The sequence below is a fragment of the Adiantum capillus-veneris genome, chromosome 29 (genome assembly GCF_014529385.1).
Source record: "Adiantum capillus-veneris isolate H3 chromosome 29, ASM1452938v2, whole genome shotgun sequence".
Lineage (NCBI taxonomy): Eukaryota > Viridiplantae > Streptophyta > Polypodiopsida > Polypodiales > Pteridaceae > Adiantum > Adiantum capillus-veneris.
The window spans coordinates 59,078,939-59,092,661 of NC_140959.1; the positions used below are offsets into that span (position 1 = coordinate 59,078,939).

General features: G+C 44.3%; 1 protein-coding gene across 4 annotated transcripts in view; it reads left to right on the forward strand.

The window, feature by feature from the left end:
* The window catches only part of LOC147419264 (transcription factor HHO2-like), a 91,021-nt gene extending 82,867 nt beyond the window's left edge, over positions 1–8,154 (forward strand). For 3 of the 4 annotated variants that reach the window (XM_086505366.1, XM_086505367.1, XM_086505369.1), the window contains exons 3-6: positions 6,433–6,689; positions 6,764–7,247; positions 7,323–7,396; positions 7,469–8,154. In XM_086505366.1, coding sequence (XP_086361492.1) covers positions 6,433–6,689; positions 6,764–7,247; positions 7,323–7,396; positions 7,469–7,981 — 1,328 coding nt within the window. In that variant the 3' untranslated portion in view covers positions 7,982–8,154. The remainder of the gene's footprint in view (positions 1–6,432; positions 6,690–6,763; positions 7,248–7,322; positions 7,397–7,468) is intronic. The other variant, XM_086505368.1, reaches the window with a different exon arrangement.
* Positions 8,155–13,723: the final 5,569 nt, after the last annotated feature.

A 13,723-nucleotide genomic window follows, 5' to 3' on the forward strand; every position in this document is an offset into this window, starting at 1 on the left:
AATTCTCACTTCTATCATAGATGGAAATGACAAAAGTATGAAGGTCTCATTAAGTCATTTGTATCTATGTGTTATGACCCTTCTTGCCGGTACATGCGATGATAAAAGCGTTTTAACAACACAAGATCATCAATGGCATGTATATATGGCATGCAATTGAGGGCGTTTGCGATTTCGAGAGGGGGTATGTCATGAGGACGTGGCAACTGCTAACCTTAGTTGTTGGTTTCTTTTCGATGATTTTCTTGAGACCCTCTTTTTGAAGTTGCAAATGGCCGACATTGTATGGCGAGTGTGAAATAGTAGTTTCACCCCGTAGACGGGAAGTTGGTCGGCACTGGAATTCCAGTAGTAAAAGGGTGTCTAGGCTCAGTTCAAAGTCATCTAGGTCCCCTCACCGCACTTAATAAGCTGGTGGATACTAGGAAATTAACTCCATAGAGGCACAGTGACAAGGTGGGGTCACCAAGAGAAAATCACCCGAGAACTGGGCTACATTGCATTTTTGGACGTGGTCCCAACGGTGAAAGATGGTCAGATGACCAGTGAGAGTCCAATGGAAGCATCTCCTAAAATTTAGGGAACTGCTATTTTGGGCCATGAAATCTGTTCGCGTCATTAGCTCCGGAATGACAAGAGGAACATTTCATTACTCTGCCGCTAAGTCAACTGAGCAACCGCTTGATATATTTTGAGACCAGAAGGTCCAAAGCGGGGAATTAATGCATGAGTACCACTTGGCACATTTTTGGGCATTTTCCAACTTAAGAGAGAGAGAAGCATTAAAACAAAACGTGGGTTGCATTTTCAGCCGTATGGTGGATTGTTGTAGGTACCAAAGCTACTGTGTGCTTGCCTACCCTCTATGTACAGTGAAGTGCAAGAACTGAAGCCTTGCACAGCATTCACTGCTGTCTCTCTCTCTCCCCTCCGTGCAGGTATGTGATGCCCCACAAGAGGGCTTTTCATTTGACCTATGTATAGTTGTGTGGGTTCATGCGCGATTGCCGAGGCAAGAGCCTCTTGCACAGGTATTGGATTAGCTAGTTGCTAATCCCCCACAGGTACATGTGAATTCAGAGAGAAATCTCGTCCGATTCAAAGGGCAAGTAGCCCTATAGGTGCGGGAGCTCGAGGACTTGCTACGGATGCGACCAGCTCGCGAAACGGAGCCCAAAACAGGGAAATACAGCCTGTTGTGTTTTTTTGCAGGTTTAGGGTTTCGACCCTAAACGGTCCCTAATACCCCAGGAGGTCCGAGGACGCTAGGGGACCGCTGTACAAGTGATTTGGCGCATTTTCAGGGCAGAAAACAGAGAATTCAGCGTGCTGTAGATTCTCGCCAGGTTTTGCAAAGTGCCCGTATGCGTCGGGAAAGTCATCTATTGTGTAGGGATATTGTCTGTGAAGCGTCCTAGTATAGTTATGTTGCGGAAATCAGGCCAGAATAGGTCATTTTCAGCCCGGATTATGCGGGACAGCTCGTAGGAAATCACAGGTTTTATTTCCTCTTTGAATACAATAAGGAAATACCAAAAGGGACATCAATCTTTGGGGCCAACATGTGTGGGTGTCTCCTTGGTAGCACTCTAGCTTCCAAGCCGTGTGTGTTTGAAATATCAATTCCCTTTACAGGTTTTCTTTTGCAAAGTTTCTATGTGTCCTAAAGTCTAAAGTAAAGTTTCGGGTGAAAGCCTACGTCTACCGTCCTACGGGCCGGTTTCATCAACCTCTGTCCGTACTGTCTACCCGGGAGGTCATGCCACATCATGTGTTTGTGACATACCCCCCTCTTGAAAGAATTGTTATCGCCCTCGATTATGCCTGCAAAATCAGACATAAGCCATAAACTAGTTCAGTAGACACTGACTCAATACCGACGCACTAGACGACACAAATGCAACACTTCTACAAAGACGACAGTCACATCACGTCACATTCAGAGCACATCACATAGAATTTAGGACCGTGATTCCTGGCAACGTATTTAGCAATCGCATCTAGATCCGCACCGGACCTCATTGATGTCGATTTAACTAATCCCATATTGCGATCATGTCCATGGATTCGGTTCTGATCTAGAACCATGATTCTTGGCAACGTATTTCGCAAATGCATCTAGATCTATCCCAAATGTCACTGATGTTGGATTGACTAATCCCATATTGTGATCATGTCCATAGATTTCCGAGACCGAAATGCTGCAGTCATTTGGTCAATCATTCCATTTGCACTCAAGCATTGTCATGTGCGAGTAATCATTTTCGGGGATCCCAATCCATTAATCACACAATGAGTTCATACTGAACAAAGTGGTTCAATCATTGGTGCTAGCTGTGTGGCCATCTCATCCTAGAGGAACTTGATGCGCTCACGACACTTCCATTGAATCATTTGTGACTCAAAATTCATGCTTTCTTTCATTGTCAGGTTCATTCTGGAGCTGTCATTGCTCCAAATTCATCATCATCTCATTCTCAAGCCTGTTATTTGTTCACAAATAGCAGTTTCTTCCATAAAACACTAGTTTTATACTTAAATCAAAACCATCTTCAAAAAGTCCTATTTCATTCATGAGGCACCATAATTTTCTATCTAATATCTGTTCTGGAACGAGTATCTCCTCGCCCTGTTGTATTTTCAATTTGTCAGTCATTCTTATTCTTGTGTCTTTTTGGGGCACCGTGCAAAGATTTGTTCTCCACATGCAAAACACTTTCTCGCTTTGAAATAGTTATCTCTCTGGTCTTCTGTCAGTCGAGATCGTGTATCTCTTTGTTGTTTGCTTCTATTTTGACTTGTTGAAGGTTTATGTGGTGGTAAGTCAAGTTATCGGAATGCATAGCGAATCCCCGCTTAGCATGTCCTATCGATTGTTGTATGGACTCGGACTTCTGCTCAAGACAGTAGTCCCTGATCTCTTTGGGAAGTCCACATCAAAACTTCTCGATGTGCTGCTTGAAACTGATCTTCTCAAAGGATGAAGTAGGTAAGAAAGCATCCCAGAATCTCTCACAATAAGTATCCAAAGGTCGTGCCTTGACTATCCGAAGATGATTCCAGTCAGTAATCAAATCCCATTTGTATTCTCGAGTGAGCCATGAAGAAATGAAGAGTTTCTTAAACTTCAGCCACTTTGTTGGTGCTTCTTTTCTTAACAAAAGGGTGGACCATCATGTCCGTGTGTTGCTCTTCAAAAGGGATGCTGCCCGTCTAATCTTGGAGTGCTCCAGAAAATGCTATGTCAAATTGTTGGATAAAGGCTAATGCCTTGGGAGCATCTCGAAACCCTGAAAAATATTCAAACTTTAGTGCTTGTCCATCCTCTTTGAATTCCTTGGTCTTTTTACCCTTATTGTCAAGAAAATCATACTGATTGGCTCTATAAAAGTGCTCATTTTTTAATAAAACGTATGGTCCTTTCGTCGTTTCTTGCCCTTTCCGTCCTCATCACTTATATCGGAGGAGGATGAGCTGTCCGAGCTGTCAGAAGAAGATGAGGACGAACTGAATAATCCTTTGAAGCGTACACGCTTCTTCTGTTTTCTTGCATTCTTAAAAGAGGATTTTCCGCCCAAGTAACCAAGGAAGTCAGTTCACTTGTTACGTTTCTTCCGTTGCTTCTCCTTTGATCCCAACAGTTGGTTGACTCGTTTTTTGACAACGTCCTCGCGTTCTGATTTCTTGAGGGCTGGTTTTATTGGTGTATCAATGGCTTGCTGCCAATGCGTATGCACTTCGTCAATCGGGTGCCGGGTCAAAATTTTTGCATATTGTGGATCCTTTGCAAACTTGAGCATCTGCTTTGCTCACTCATCCACATGTCGCGGTAAGAGGATCGGGTTTCCCGGTAGAAGAGAAATCGGCCGTGCTTTGATACCACTATCACAATCTCGGTCTCCTCAAGACGAGAATCTGACACAACACACGAGAAAATCACTTAAAATACTTCACAACTTTAAAACTTGAGTCAACACGCCCCGGCGTAGTTCCGTGCCTAGAGGTATTGGCTCCAGAACCTGGCGCCTCTTTTGGTACTTCTTTATTATATTAATGCTTGAGCAAAATAGAACACCCGAAGGGGTCCTCTGCTTTCAGGCTCTGTGTCCACATTCCTTGAAGTGTGAGGCCCCTTGGACTTATTTAATCTTACAAGGGATGCCCCAAAGCTTCTAACTCAAAAACAAAAAGTCCCAAGAGCAATTGGCTCCAAAATTTGGCAAAAAAGCAAGCAATGTAATTTGCAAAAATCCGTTTAGGCTGCCACATCACCATTTGTTAGCGCAAATTGCGAGAGGCCGTACATGCTGCCACGTGAGCATGCCTGCGCAATTTTCGAAATTTTTGCCACATCAGCATCTGTCTGTACTGTCTACCCGGGAGGTCATGCCACGTCATCTGTTTGTGACATGGAGGTGCTCAACATGTCGTTGCTTAGTGTATCGAGTTGTTGGCCGTGGTGCAGTACAAGGAGCTGCAAGCCTTGCTCTGATACCATTATAGCGTAGTGTAAGCCTGAGTATGGCTATGGCAAAGGAGGCAGCTTGAGGAAGCTAATAGAGGCTCACACACACACACACACACACACACACACACACACACGGAGCTACCGCCACTCCCCTATCGTGGATCGGTGAGGGTGCCGCCTTCTCTGCATGGTAAACTCTCCTTTTTTATGACGCTTGGCCCTCTTGACCCTTGGCCCTCTTGACCCTTATCATGAATAAGAGGCGGCTCCCACCCTAGGCCACGACCCTCTAAGCTTCGAGTGTAGGCGTGGTGTCCTCAAGAGTGAGGCTCCAAGGGTCCTTATAAACAGTACAAGGGATGCCCAAAAGCATCAGTTCTAAAAGCTCTTGCACCCAAAAGCATTTGCTCTCAAAAGTCCACGCGAAAAGCTGCAAAACCAGCTAACGTAGTTCGCGGAAATCCGTTCAGCTTGCCATGTGAGCATGTAATCGCAATTTACGGAAATCAGCTGCTAGCTTCTGCTTTGGAATTTTTAGGTTCTAGGCCCCTTGGCTGGTGCTCTTCAAGTTGGTAGAGGTTAGGTTTTTATTTTAAAACCCTAACCCCTTCTGTGTAGGCCCCTTGGCCACACTTTCCGGGTTGAGTTTCTCTTGTCCTCTCGGCTAGTTCTTTCCAGTTGGGCACGCCATGCCACCAACTTGTGACATTCCCCCCTCCTGAAAGAATTGTAATCGCCCTTGATTACACTGCAAAATAGCCAAAGGACATAGAGTTTCTTTAGTACACATTGACCCATGCTCTAGACTCCACAGTCCCGCACTTCTACAAAGACATCAGTCAATTGATCAATCACATTTCTATCGAGGGTCTCAGATACAAATCATGATCATTGTAACCTATTTAGCAATCGCATCTAAACCGCAATGATCTTTTCATGGATGTCTTGATCTAGTAAATCTTGTTGTTACTATCAAATTCATATCCTTTCTTTTCACATTTCAAGCAAAGAAAGTACATTCATAGAGCATGAAGTTCACAAATCACACACTTAGTTCACACCGAACACTCTGTTTCAATCATTCAATCTAGCCATCTCATCCCGTCCAGAATGATTTATGGTGATAACTCAAATGATTGCTCAATGCATACTCAAGGTTCCTTTTACTTCATGAGAGAGATGTACAATAGACTAGAGAGAGAAGGGAGAATGATAGTGTGAGTGAAGGTTCTGTGAGTGAAGAGAGAGAGAGAATTCTGATATAATGACCCTAGATGCTGATGGGATCTTTCTACTGATGGTGAGGCTAAGGACTGAAATGCAAAAAACACTAGTGGAACTGATGGGGTTTGCAATGGACCTCGAGGCTGTGGCTGATCTGCTATGGTTGATGTCGAGGGTGGGCTGAAAACTGAAAAATGGTGGCCGATTTGAGGGCTGAATCTGAAAACGTGTGAGTGACTGGATCTGTGAGGGTGCGACATGGTTATGGCTGAAAACTGTGAACGCTGGTGCTGATGGGGCGTTGTAGACTGATCTGATGCTGTATGCTGATCCGGTGCAAAAACGCTAGAGGATGATGGGTGCTGAGGCTAGCAAAACGCCATGAGATGGTGCTCTGCTTTGAGGGAGTTGTCTGCCCATGGTAGTATTAAGTTATGCTTGAGAAGTGACCCTAAGGGTCACTTATATATGGTATTAAAGCTACACAGTGGCCTTGACATAGAGATGCCCTACTCCAGGTGCTAACCAACTTAGTGCCAGCAGTTCCCTTTTCATAGGCACCTAAGAGTTCTCTCTCCTTACCCATCAAGAAATTTGGGGATTTGTAAAAAAGGAAGGAAAAGAGCTGATCTCAAGAACATGTTAGATGCTAGAAGTTTATAATAAAATGTAGAGACTGCAATATGAGTTTTCTTGAAATTTGTTATCATGCACCAAGTAACTAGGTACTTTCCTTTCAGCTATTGAGGCTTGTAAAGAACAACTCGCTCTCTATCATTCATCATCTCAAAGGCAACTGCGAGAGTTAGTGAGCTGCAGCTTCAATGATAGAGATGCAGTTGTGCAAAATGAATGTAGAGATCATGAGCCTGGTTCAAAAAGGAAGCACTCTGACCCTCTCTACAGCAATAGCAATGATGGTGAGCAAGCAAGAGTCACACCGGCCTTGGGAGATGCCTGCCACTGGCTGAAAGTTTGGAACTCTACAGCAGAGGAGGTACTATGCTTTGCAGAACTATTTGAACTTTTCTAGGTTACCTATGTATGAACATACATGGCTTCTTTGTCCAGCAGAATCGCCATTGCATCGTTTCATTTGAAGAGGGCTCCCCATGGTACATGCACGAGCAAGCTTCTGGCTGGCCAGCCAAACCAATTTTAGTTGTAAAGAGAAAGCCAGGCGGTGCTTTTGTTCCTTATAACCGGCTTATTCAACCCATTCCAAGACCTGGTGCCATCGATCCCGCCGTTTTATCTTTGAAATGTCCCGACTCTGACATTACAGGACCACCCAATCAGTTGAATTCAGTGAAAGTAGACGCAAAGTTTTGGGATAGCTCACAGAGATGGGAGAATTCAAGTGCTGGGGTAGGCCTCCCGATTTGCTCAAAGAGTCTCTCAAATTTGCAGCAACAACTGAGGCAAGGAGTGGTAAAGGAGGTGGACAGTATTGTTTCAAGTGGGAATCATGCTCCACGGAAGGCAAGGCGCAGCTGGTCCCCTGAACTACATCAGCTCTTTGTTGATGCTTTACAAAAACTTGGTGGTGCTCGAGGTATACAACCCTTATACTTTATCCTATTTTATCATGCTCGTTTATGCTCTGATATTATTTATGCTTTTTGACCAGCAACTCCCAAGCAGATTCGAGAGCTTATGGATGTTGAAGGCTTGACTAATGATGAAGTGAAAAGCCATCTTCAGGTATATGCGTAATAAAAAAGGGGCTGATGTATATACTGCTGTTGGTTTATTGACTGCAACTTGCTGTCGTAGAAATATCGTTTGCATGCAAGGAGGCTTGTTGCATCAGCAGCAAAGTCATCATCTCAATTACCTGGAGTGGTCTCAGCTGATAGAGCATGGGTCTCAACAGATAATGTTCGGAGTGCTAGAGGAGCTGTCCCTAGTTCTTATGATTGCGCCTCGTCAAGACAGTCGCAATCTTGTGAAACATCTATCACGCAGGATGTTGTGTATTGTTCAAGTCATTCCCGGAGTCTAGTCAATTCACAGGCATCTTCATGTTGCAGAAGACAGTCATCTTTGCTGCAGTCACGACACTCGTGGCAAGGGACTGATGTGGGCGGAGAAGAGAGTGTGGGAGAAGCAGCCAGGCCTGAGAGCTCAGGCTCAAAGAGCAGGCAGACGCATGAATTTGATGAATTGGAGGACCACAGTTTTAGTGGCAATCAAACACAACCTAGGCGAAGAGAAATTTGTTATGAAGATAATGAGAATAGGTCCACATTTTTAGGGAAGACAGACGGAAGGACAGAAAAGAATTAAAGGTAATGACTAACATGCCTAGTAGGTCTCTGAGGATCGGTCCATACTTTTACCCAGGACCGACCTTGAAGAGCAGTCAAACTCACCTATAACGCAACAACCTGCCTCAGCACGAAGGTCGTTGAAAGCAGGTTATTGGTGTAGTTTTTGGTTTTACATATCTTCAAGTTTTGCAGCAGCGGTGCCAAAATTTGTTATAGATTTGAGGCAGAAAGTTTTGTAGCAAAGTTCTGCAAATTACACTGTTTTTAGCTATATTTACACTATTTTCTAGTTAAAACTCTTTAGGTCAAAATTTGACGCATTTGTTGGTATTTACACTCTTTAACGGTTTCCTAGAAGAAGGAAAGAGAGTTGTACTTTTATTATTGAAATTATTGGAGATGCCCAAAGAAACCTAGAGTAGTGTAAAGCTGAGTCTGTAGGTAATGAGTAGGATTAAGGCCAACAAACTAAGTAGTCAAACCTGTTTTTAATTAAACTTTGTTGCGAACAAATTTCTACAGAGTACGAGAGAGAGTATGTGTGGCCGATCTTGGAAAAATGACTGATCAGAGGAGAGGATGGGAAAGGACTCAAAGTGGCAAGGGTAACTATTAGGGAGAGAGTGGCGTTCCGCTTTTCCTTACGGGTGGCTTGGATGCCTCCGATCTCTCTTTCTCCCTCGTTGACTGCTACATGTCTCTCTTCCACCAGTTGACTTCTCCTTCTGTCTATCACACACCACTTCTCCAGCTCTCTCATGCGTGCTCAGTTGTCGTCCCTAGGTCTACAAATGGCGAACAGCGACAAGCAGAAGAAGGCGCCGACACCCTCTCATAGCTGTTCCCTATGAGCTATGGTTGCCTGTTGCAGGTATGCATCTCATCACGAGGCAGGAGAGGGCAGAGGATGACGCAGGAGGGGTCTTCAGCCCCGCGTGGCCGGCAAGGGGAGGCAGCAGAGGCGGCATGGCGACGAAGCTGCGGCAGCAGAGGGGGCCGAGGACATGCGTGTGTTGGCCGCGCGGGGGGTGCATTGTAATGGACTCTGACGTGGATTTTTGTTAGAGAGGTACCCAAATCTTGCGTTTGTATTTATTTCCCCACAAAAACCAAAGATTCCTTTATTTAACGCTTCAAAATTGAAAGGAAAGGAGATGCTATTTTATTATAATGGCAAGTTTCTATTATTATTATAAAGAAACTTTGACTTTGGGGGCATGAGAAGGGAGCGAAAGCCAGGCAGAAAGCTAGGCAGACAGGCAAGAGGTAGAAGGTTGGGGGTGAACAAACGGTAGAGAGCTGCTCGCTCCGCAAAGACCTCTGTGTGTGTTTATGTGCGCACACATAAGTGTGAGAGAGCGCACTGAGGATGCACTGTTGGTTGTAGGAGGTGGGCACGAGGGTGGGCTTGGGTGCGGTCAGGAGGCATGTGCGCAACGGCTCCGACATTGAGTTGAGGGCAGGTCGTGGGGGAGTCTAACAGGCTGTCGTCGACAACAATCACTTGCGGCCTTCTGTGCGCAAAGGCAATCAAAGAATGCCATGTGGCATTATTCAATGAACCTATATAACTAACCTCATCGTCTGTATGGTCTAATCACGTTGTCAAAATTTTTAAATTAATCACGTGGTCAAATATTTTAAATTAGAGAGTATGCCAGTATGTAAATTAGAGAGTATGTGTGGGAAAACTAATGAGATGTTGGCATGTTTTAAATCAAAGGAATGGAGAGGAGGGCTCGTAGGAGGCGCAAGTCGTAACGGAGTTGTAGTTGGGCTTGGCGGCGCGCGTTCTGTTGCTCTCTCTCTCTCTCTCTCTCTCTCTCTCTCTCTCTTTCTTTTGTGCACTCTGCAGGAGATGATGAGGGCAAACAGGGGATGGTTTTCCAACTGCACACAGAGATGGTACAGGTGGTGGAGGGTGGAGAGTAGTGTTGGGCAAGGTGGATGATCTCGTTGTCTCTCTCTTGCTCTGCTGTGGGACGTGAGCAGGGTACGCTGTGGGCCGAAGCCATGTGCCAAACAACCTACGCCGCTCTAGGTATCCTTGTGGTGGTGGAAGGGGATGGAGTTGTAGGTTTGAACAAGGATGGTAATGTTGCAAGTAGAGATTTCCAGTGAGGGCCTGTTGTGCCAAGTAAGGGTCCATCTCATCTTGCCGCCCTCTCCTTCCCATCGTAGAGAGAGAGAGAGAGAGAGAGAGAGAGAGAGAGAGAGGCCTTGGTGACTTCAACAAGGACAGCCCCTCTTCCACTTGCTCAACGTGGCCCCTTTTTACTTATGAGGAAGGACTCTATTTACTTGGTGAGCCAAAGGTCCTCTTTGGGCTCTTTGAGCCCACAAGTAACCATGTGGCGCATCATCTAGGGTAAAGGCGCCAACTTAAGGACACTCAAATTGTGCAGAGCCTACGACAAGCTATGCTTGGCAGACTTGAGGAACTTTGGGTTTCTCAGATCGGTGGCAATGAGATCTTCCACAAGAAGTTGTGATTGTCGCTTGCGATGACCATTGATTGCGTTTTGATAGGCATTCGCAGAAATCAGTGCAAAAGCAGCTCGAAGCAAACCAGAAAACCCTGCTCCAAAACAAGTACAACTTTGCTCGAGTATTGAACGCATACCCTGCCAATTAGTAGGATTACGTTGTCCACTTACTCACGCTGGCCCGTGTGCATTGTGGGGGAGGGTAACGTTTATAAATGGAGCCCGTCGTCCTTTTATTGGCGCCTTTACCCTACATGTCCCCCAAAAAGATACAGCACGATGAAAAGCACTACAGGCAGGAGCAGCTACATAAGGGGATATATAAGCATCGCACGAGACAAAGGCGCCTATAGGAGTTGATGAGTCATGAGGGCGACATGACCTGCTCGCGGCCTTGCACTTGCTTTCATACTCCACCATCCACTCAACTCATGGCGGCTCATGAGCTCTCCTCTCTACAGGTCTCCAACCCCTTGTCCTCTGTAGCACTAGCACGTGGCGCTACTTCATGGCCTTGCTTTATTTTTTCATCTTGTAATGGGAAAGAGTTTTCCTTTGCTACTATATGGATAGCTTTGAATACTAGCCATATGTGGGTGCCTTGCCAAATGCATCATTTTTCCACTGACATGTTTGCATCTGTAGAGATCAATCCTACACCAAGAAGTTCTTGATTGAGATGGTGCTCTCCTGTTTTTGGCATGGGATCCACCAAGGATGATTCAAATCCTAAAGCATATGGTGTCATTGTAGGTCTTTGAAGTGAACAATCTGGATTTAACAAGATATCTGTTAACTTTTGAGATTAGGTGTAGTATGTTATGATATGTTTTCGGAATGTCCTCTCTTGGAACATGTTAATTGCAAGATATGCCGAACATGGCATTGTTCTAACCAAATGCAAAGGGAAGTCCATTCTTGAAGGCAAGAAAACTCAAGCACATGCGAGTCTTTTTCAGCGATGGAGTTTCTAGGACGTCTTTCAATACAGACTTGGAGAGTCTTCCACTGTTGAAACCCAATTCGACTATTGTAAGGGTCAGAGTGAGAGTGTGCCTTGGGAGAAGAATGGGAAGGAGCACCGAGAGTCAAATGGGGCGAGCTATATGGAGCTCGTATGCCTGATGGTAATGAGAGGGGATGGAAAGCTTGCAACAGTTGCAAGCAGGCATCACAACTTGAATAAAAATACATGCACAAAGCATGCCATGACATTGTGGGATAGAATGTCACACAAGCTCTTTGTAATGCCTTGTCGTCTCTATACAATCGTTCATCTCTCTTTAAGTTTAAGCTATATCCTGCATCTTTTATATCGGTCTTAACGCGTGTTTTGTGTCTGACAGAGAGGACATATATTCACAACAATGGATGTTTCAATTGCATAAGCATGACTCCAAGTTGACAACACGGCAAGGTCCGTTATTTGCATCCAATTCCCCATATCTATGCGTTTGCTTGATGCAACACATAAATGCTATGCAGAGCTTCTGTTGCTTATAATTTTTGGAGAGACTGTAGTGCCAACTCTCCACCATATTGTTGTATGGAAATTTTGCATGACGTGCACTAAATTTATTATTCTCACTTTTACATCTAACTACAAGACAAACTGTTTAACTATTCACATTGATTTTATGTAGCTTGATCGAAACATTGTCCTCCAGCGTGCACAATTGGACGCGACACACACACACACACACACACACACACACACACGAATACAAGGTTGGTAGTGCAATTCAATTTTTAGTCTATTGATACGTTGTAATTTTTGAGTTTGTCAATGCTCCTTAAGTTTAGTTTAGCCACATGTTTTCCTCACTAGTATGTGCGCAATCTCGATCATACAGTTCGGTAATTCAACTTATGTAGTATAGTACTCAATATACTCTGTACATGTTTACTTTATTCTTAGGTGGTTGATGTGAATTTGCACATATCCTTGTTTGGCAATGCATCTTGTTTATTGCAGTTTGATGTTATCCTCTGCAAAACCGGTTTTGTAGCACAAGCACAATCCTTTATCCCATCTATTTTCTCCTCAAATATGTTTTGCACTAGATTCTGTAATCGATTGCCAAGACTCTCGATCCCTTCGACTATGAAAACACGTCGTGCCGCTCTACCTCCATGATGGGAAAAAGAGCAATGGGATGCAAGTTAAGCTTATTTGAAGTCTATATGTTTATTGAGCAGTGACCAAAGCTCGATATAACAGGCAATGTTTAATGCTAAATGTATTCTAGAAGCGGATTTAAAGGGATGAGAACTATTTTTTTGATGCTAAAAGTGGATGTGTTTGAAGTGGTAAAAAATGGAAGTGTATAGATTAGAAATACAGCTTAGAGTGCTCCACATGCCTGTCCTTACGGCTCGTCAATTCGAGCTACGGTGGGAAAGTTATGATAGTTTGAAGTTTGGAATGGTTTGCAGATTCGTACTAGATTGGAAAAGGGTCAAGGGTGAAGCAAATACATGGGCCTAAAGTGCTCATCTTGTGAAGATCGTTGTTCTTTTTGGATTGGCAATCGGAGCTTAAACGTCCAAGATATGAGCGGTTAAAGTTTCATCAAGGGAGAGTTTTGGACCAGTTTGGTCGCCTCGATTGGTGTGTCATTTGGGGTTTACTAAGCGTTGCCAGGGTTTGGATGAGAGCTTTATGGTGTATGAAGACCATAGGAATCGATGACATGTCAATGGGCCTTCGGATCGGCAAGATAAAACAGTTTGAAAGCGACGACGGTTGTCAGTCGGGAGGAATCTGATGGTTTTTTTAAATCAAGTTTGGATGCTCGGTTTGCGAGCTCGGCAAGATCGGAATATGGCGGGGCTATGGCGCATTGTTGTTGGTAAAGTGGGCATTCGGTTGGATTTCACGGCTCAAAAAATGGACCTTCGGGCAGTAGATGACAGAAGCTCTCTCTCTCTCTCTCTCTACTCTCTAATCTCTCGTGTGTGTGAATTTGTCTCTCTCCATTAAGTAAGTAACTCTAATATCTACTTAGCTATGTCCTTTTTCCTAACAGAAGGTAACTACAAAAATACTGCATAAAGCTGGGGATCATATTTGTGAAACAACAGGGTGGGATGATCCACTGGATTCTCTGTCAGCTCATGTATATATTGCAAAATTTCAAAATCATGAAGCTGTTGTAGAAGAGAAGTGCAAGGGTGAAAGCATATTAACGTGTCACACTTTTTTATGTCCCCCGACAATGCTAACTAGCACAATTTTGACATATGCTAACTAATAGAACAACATGAGCTAC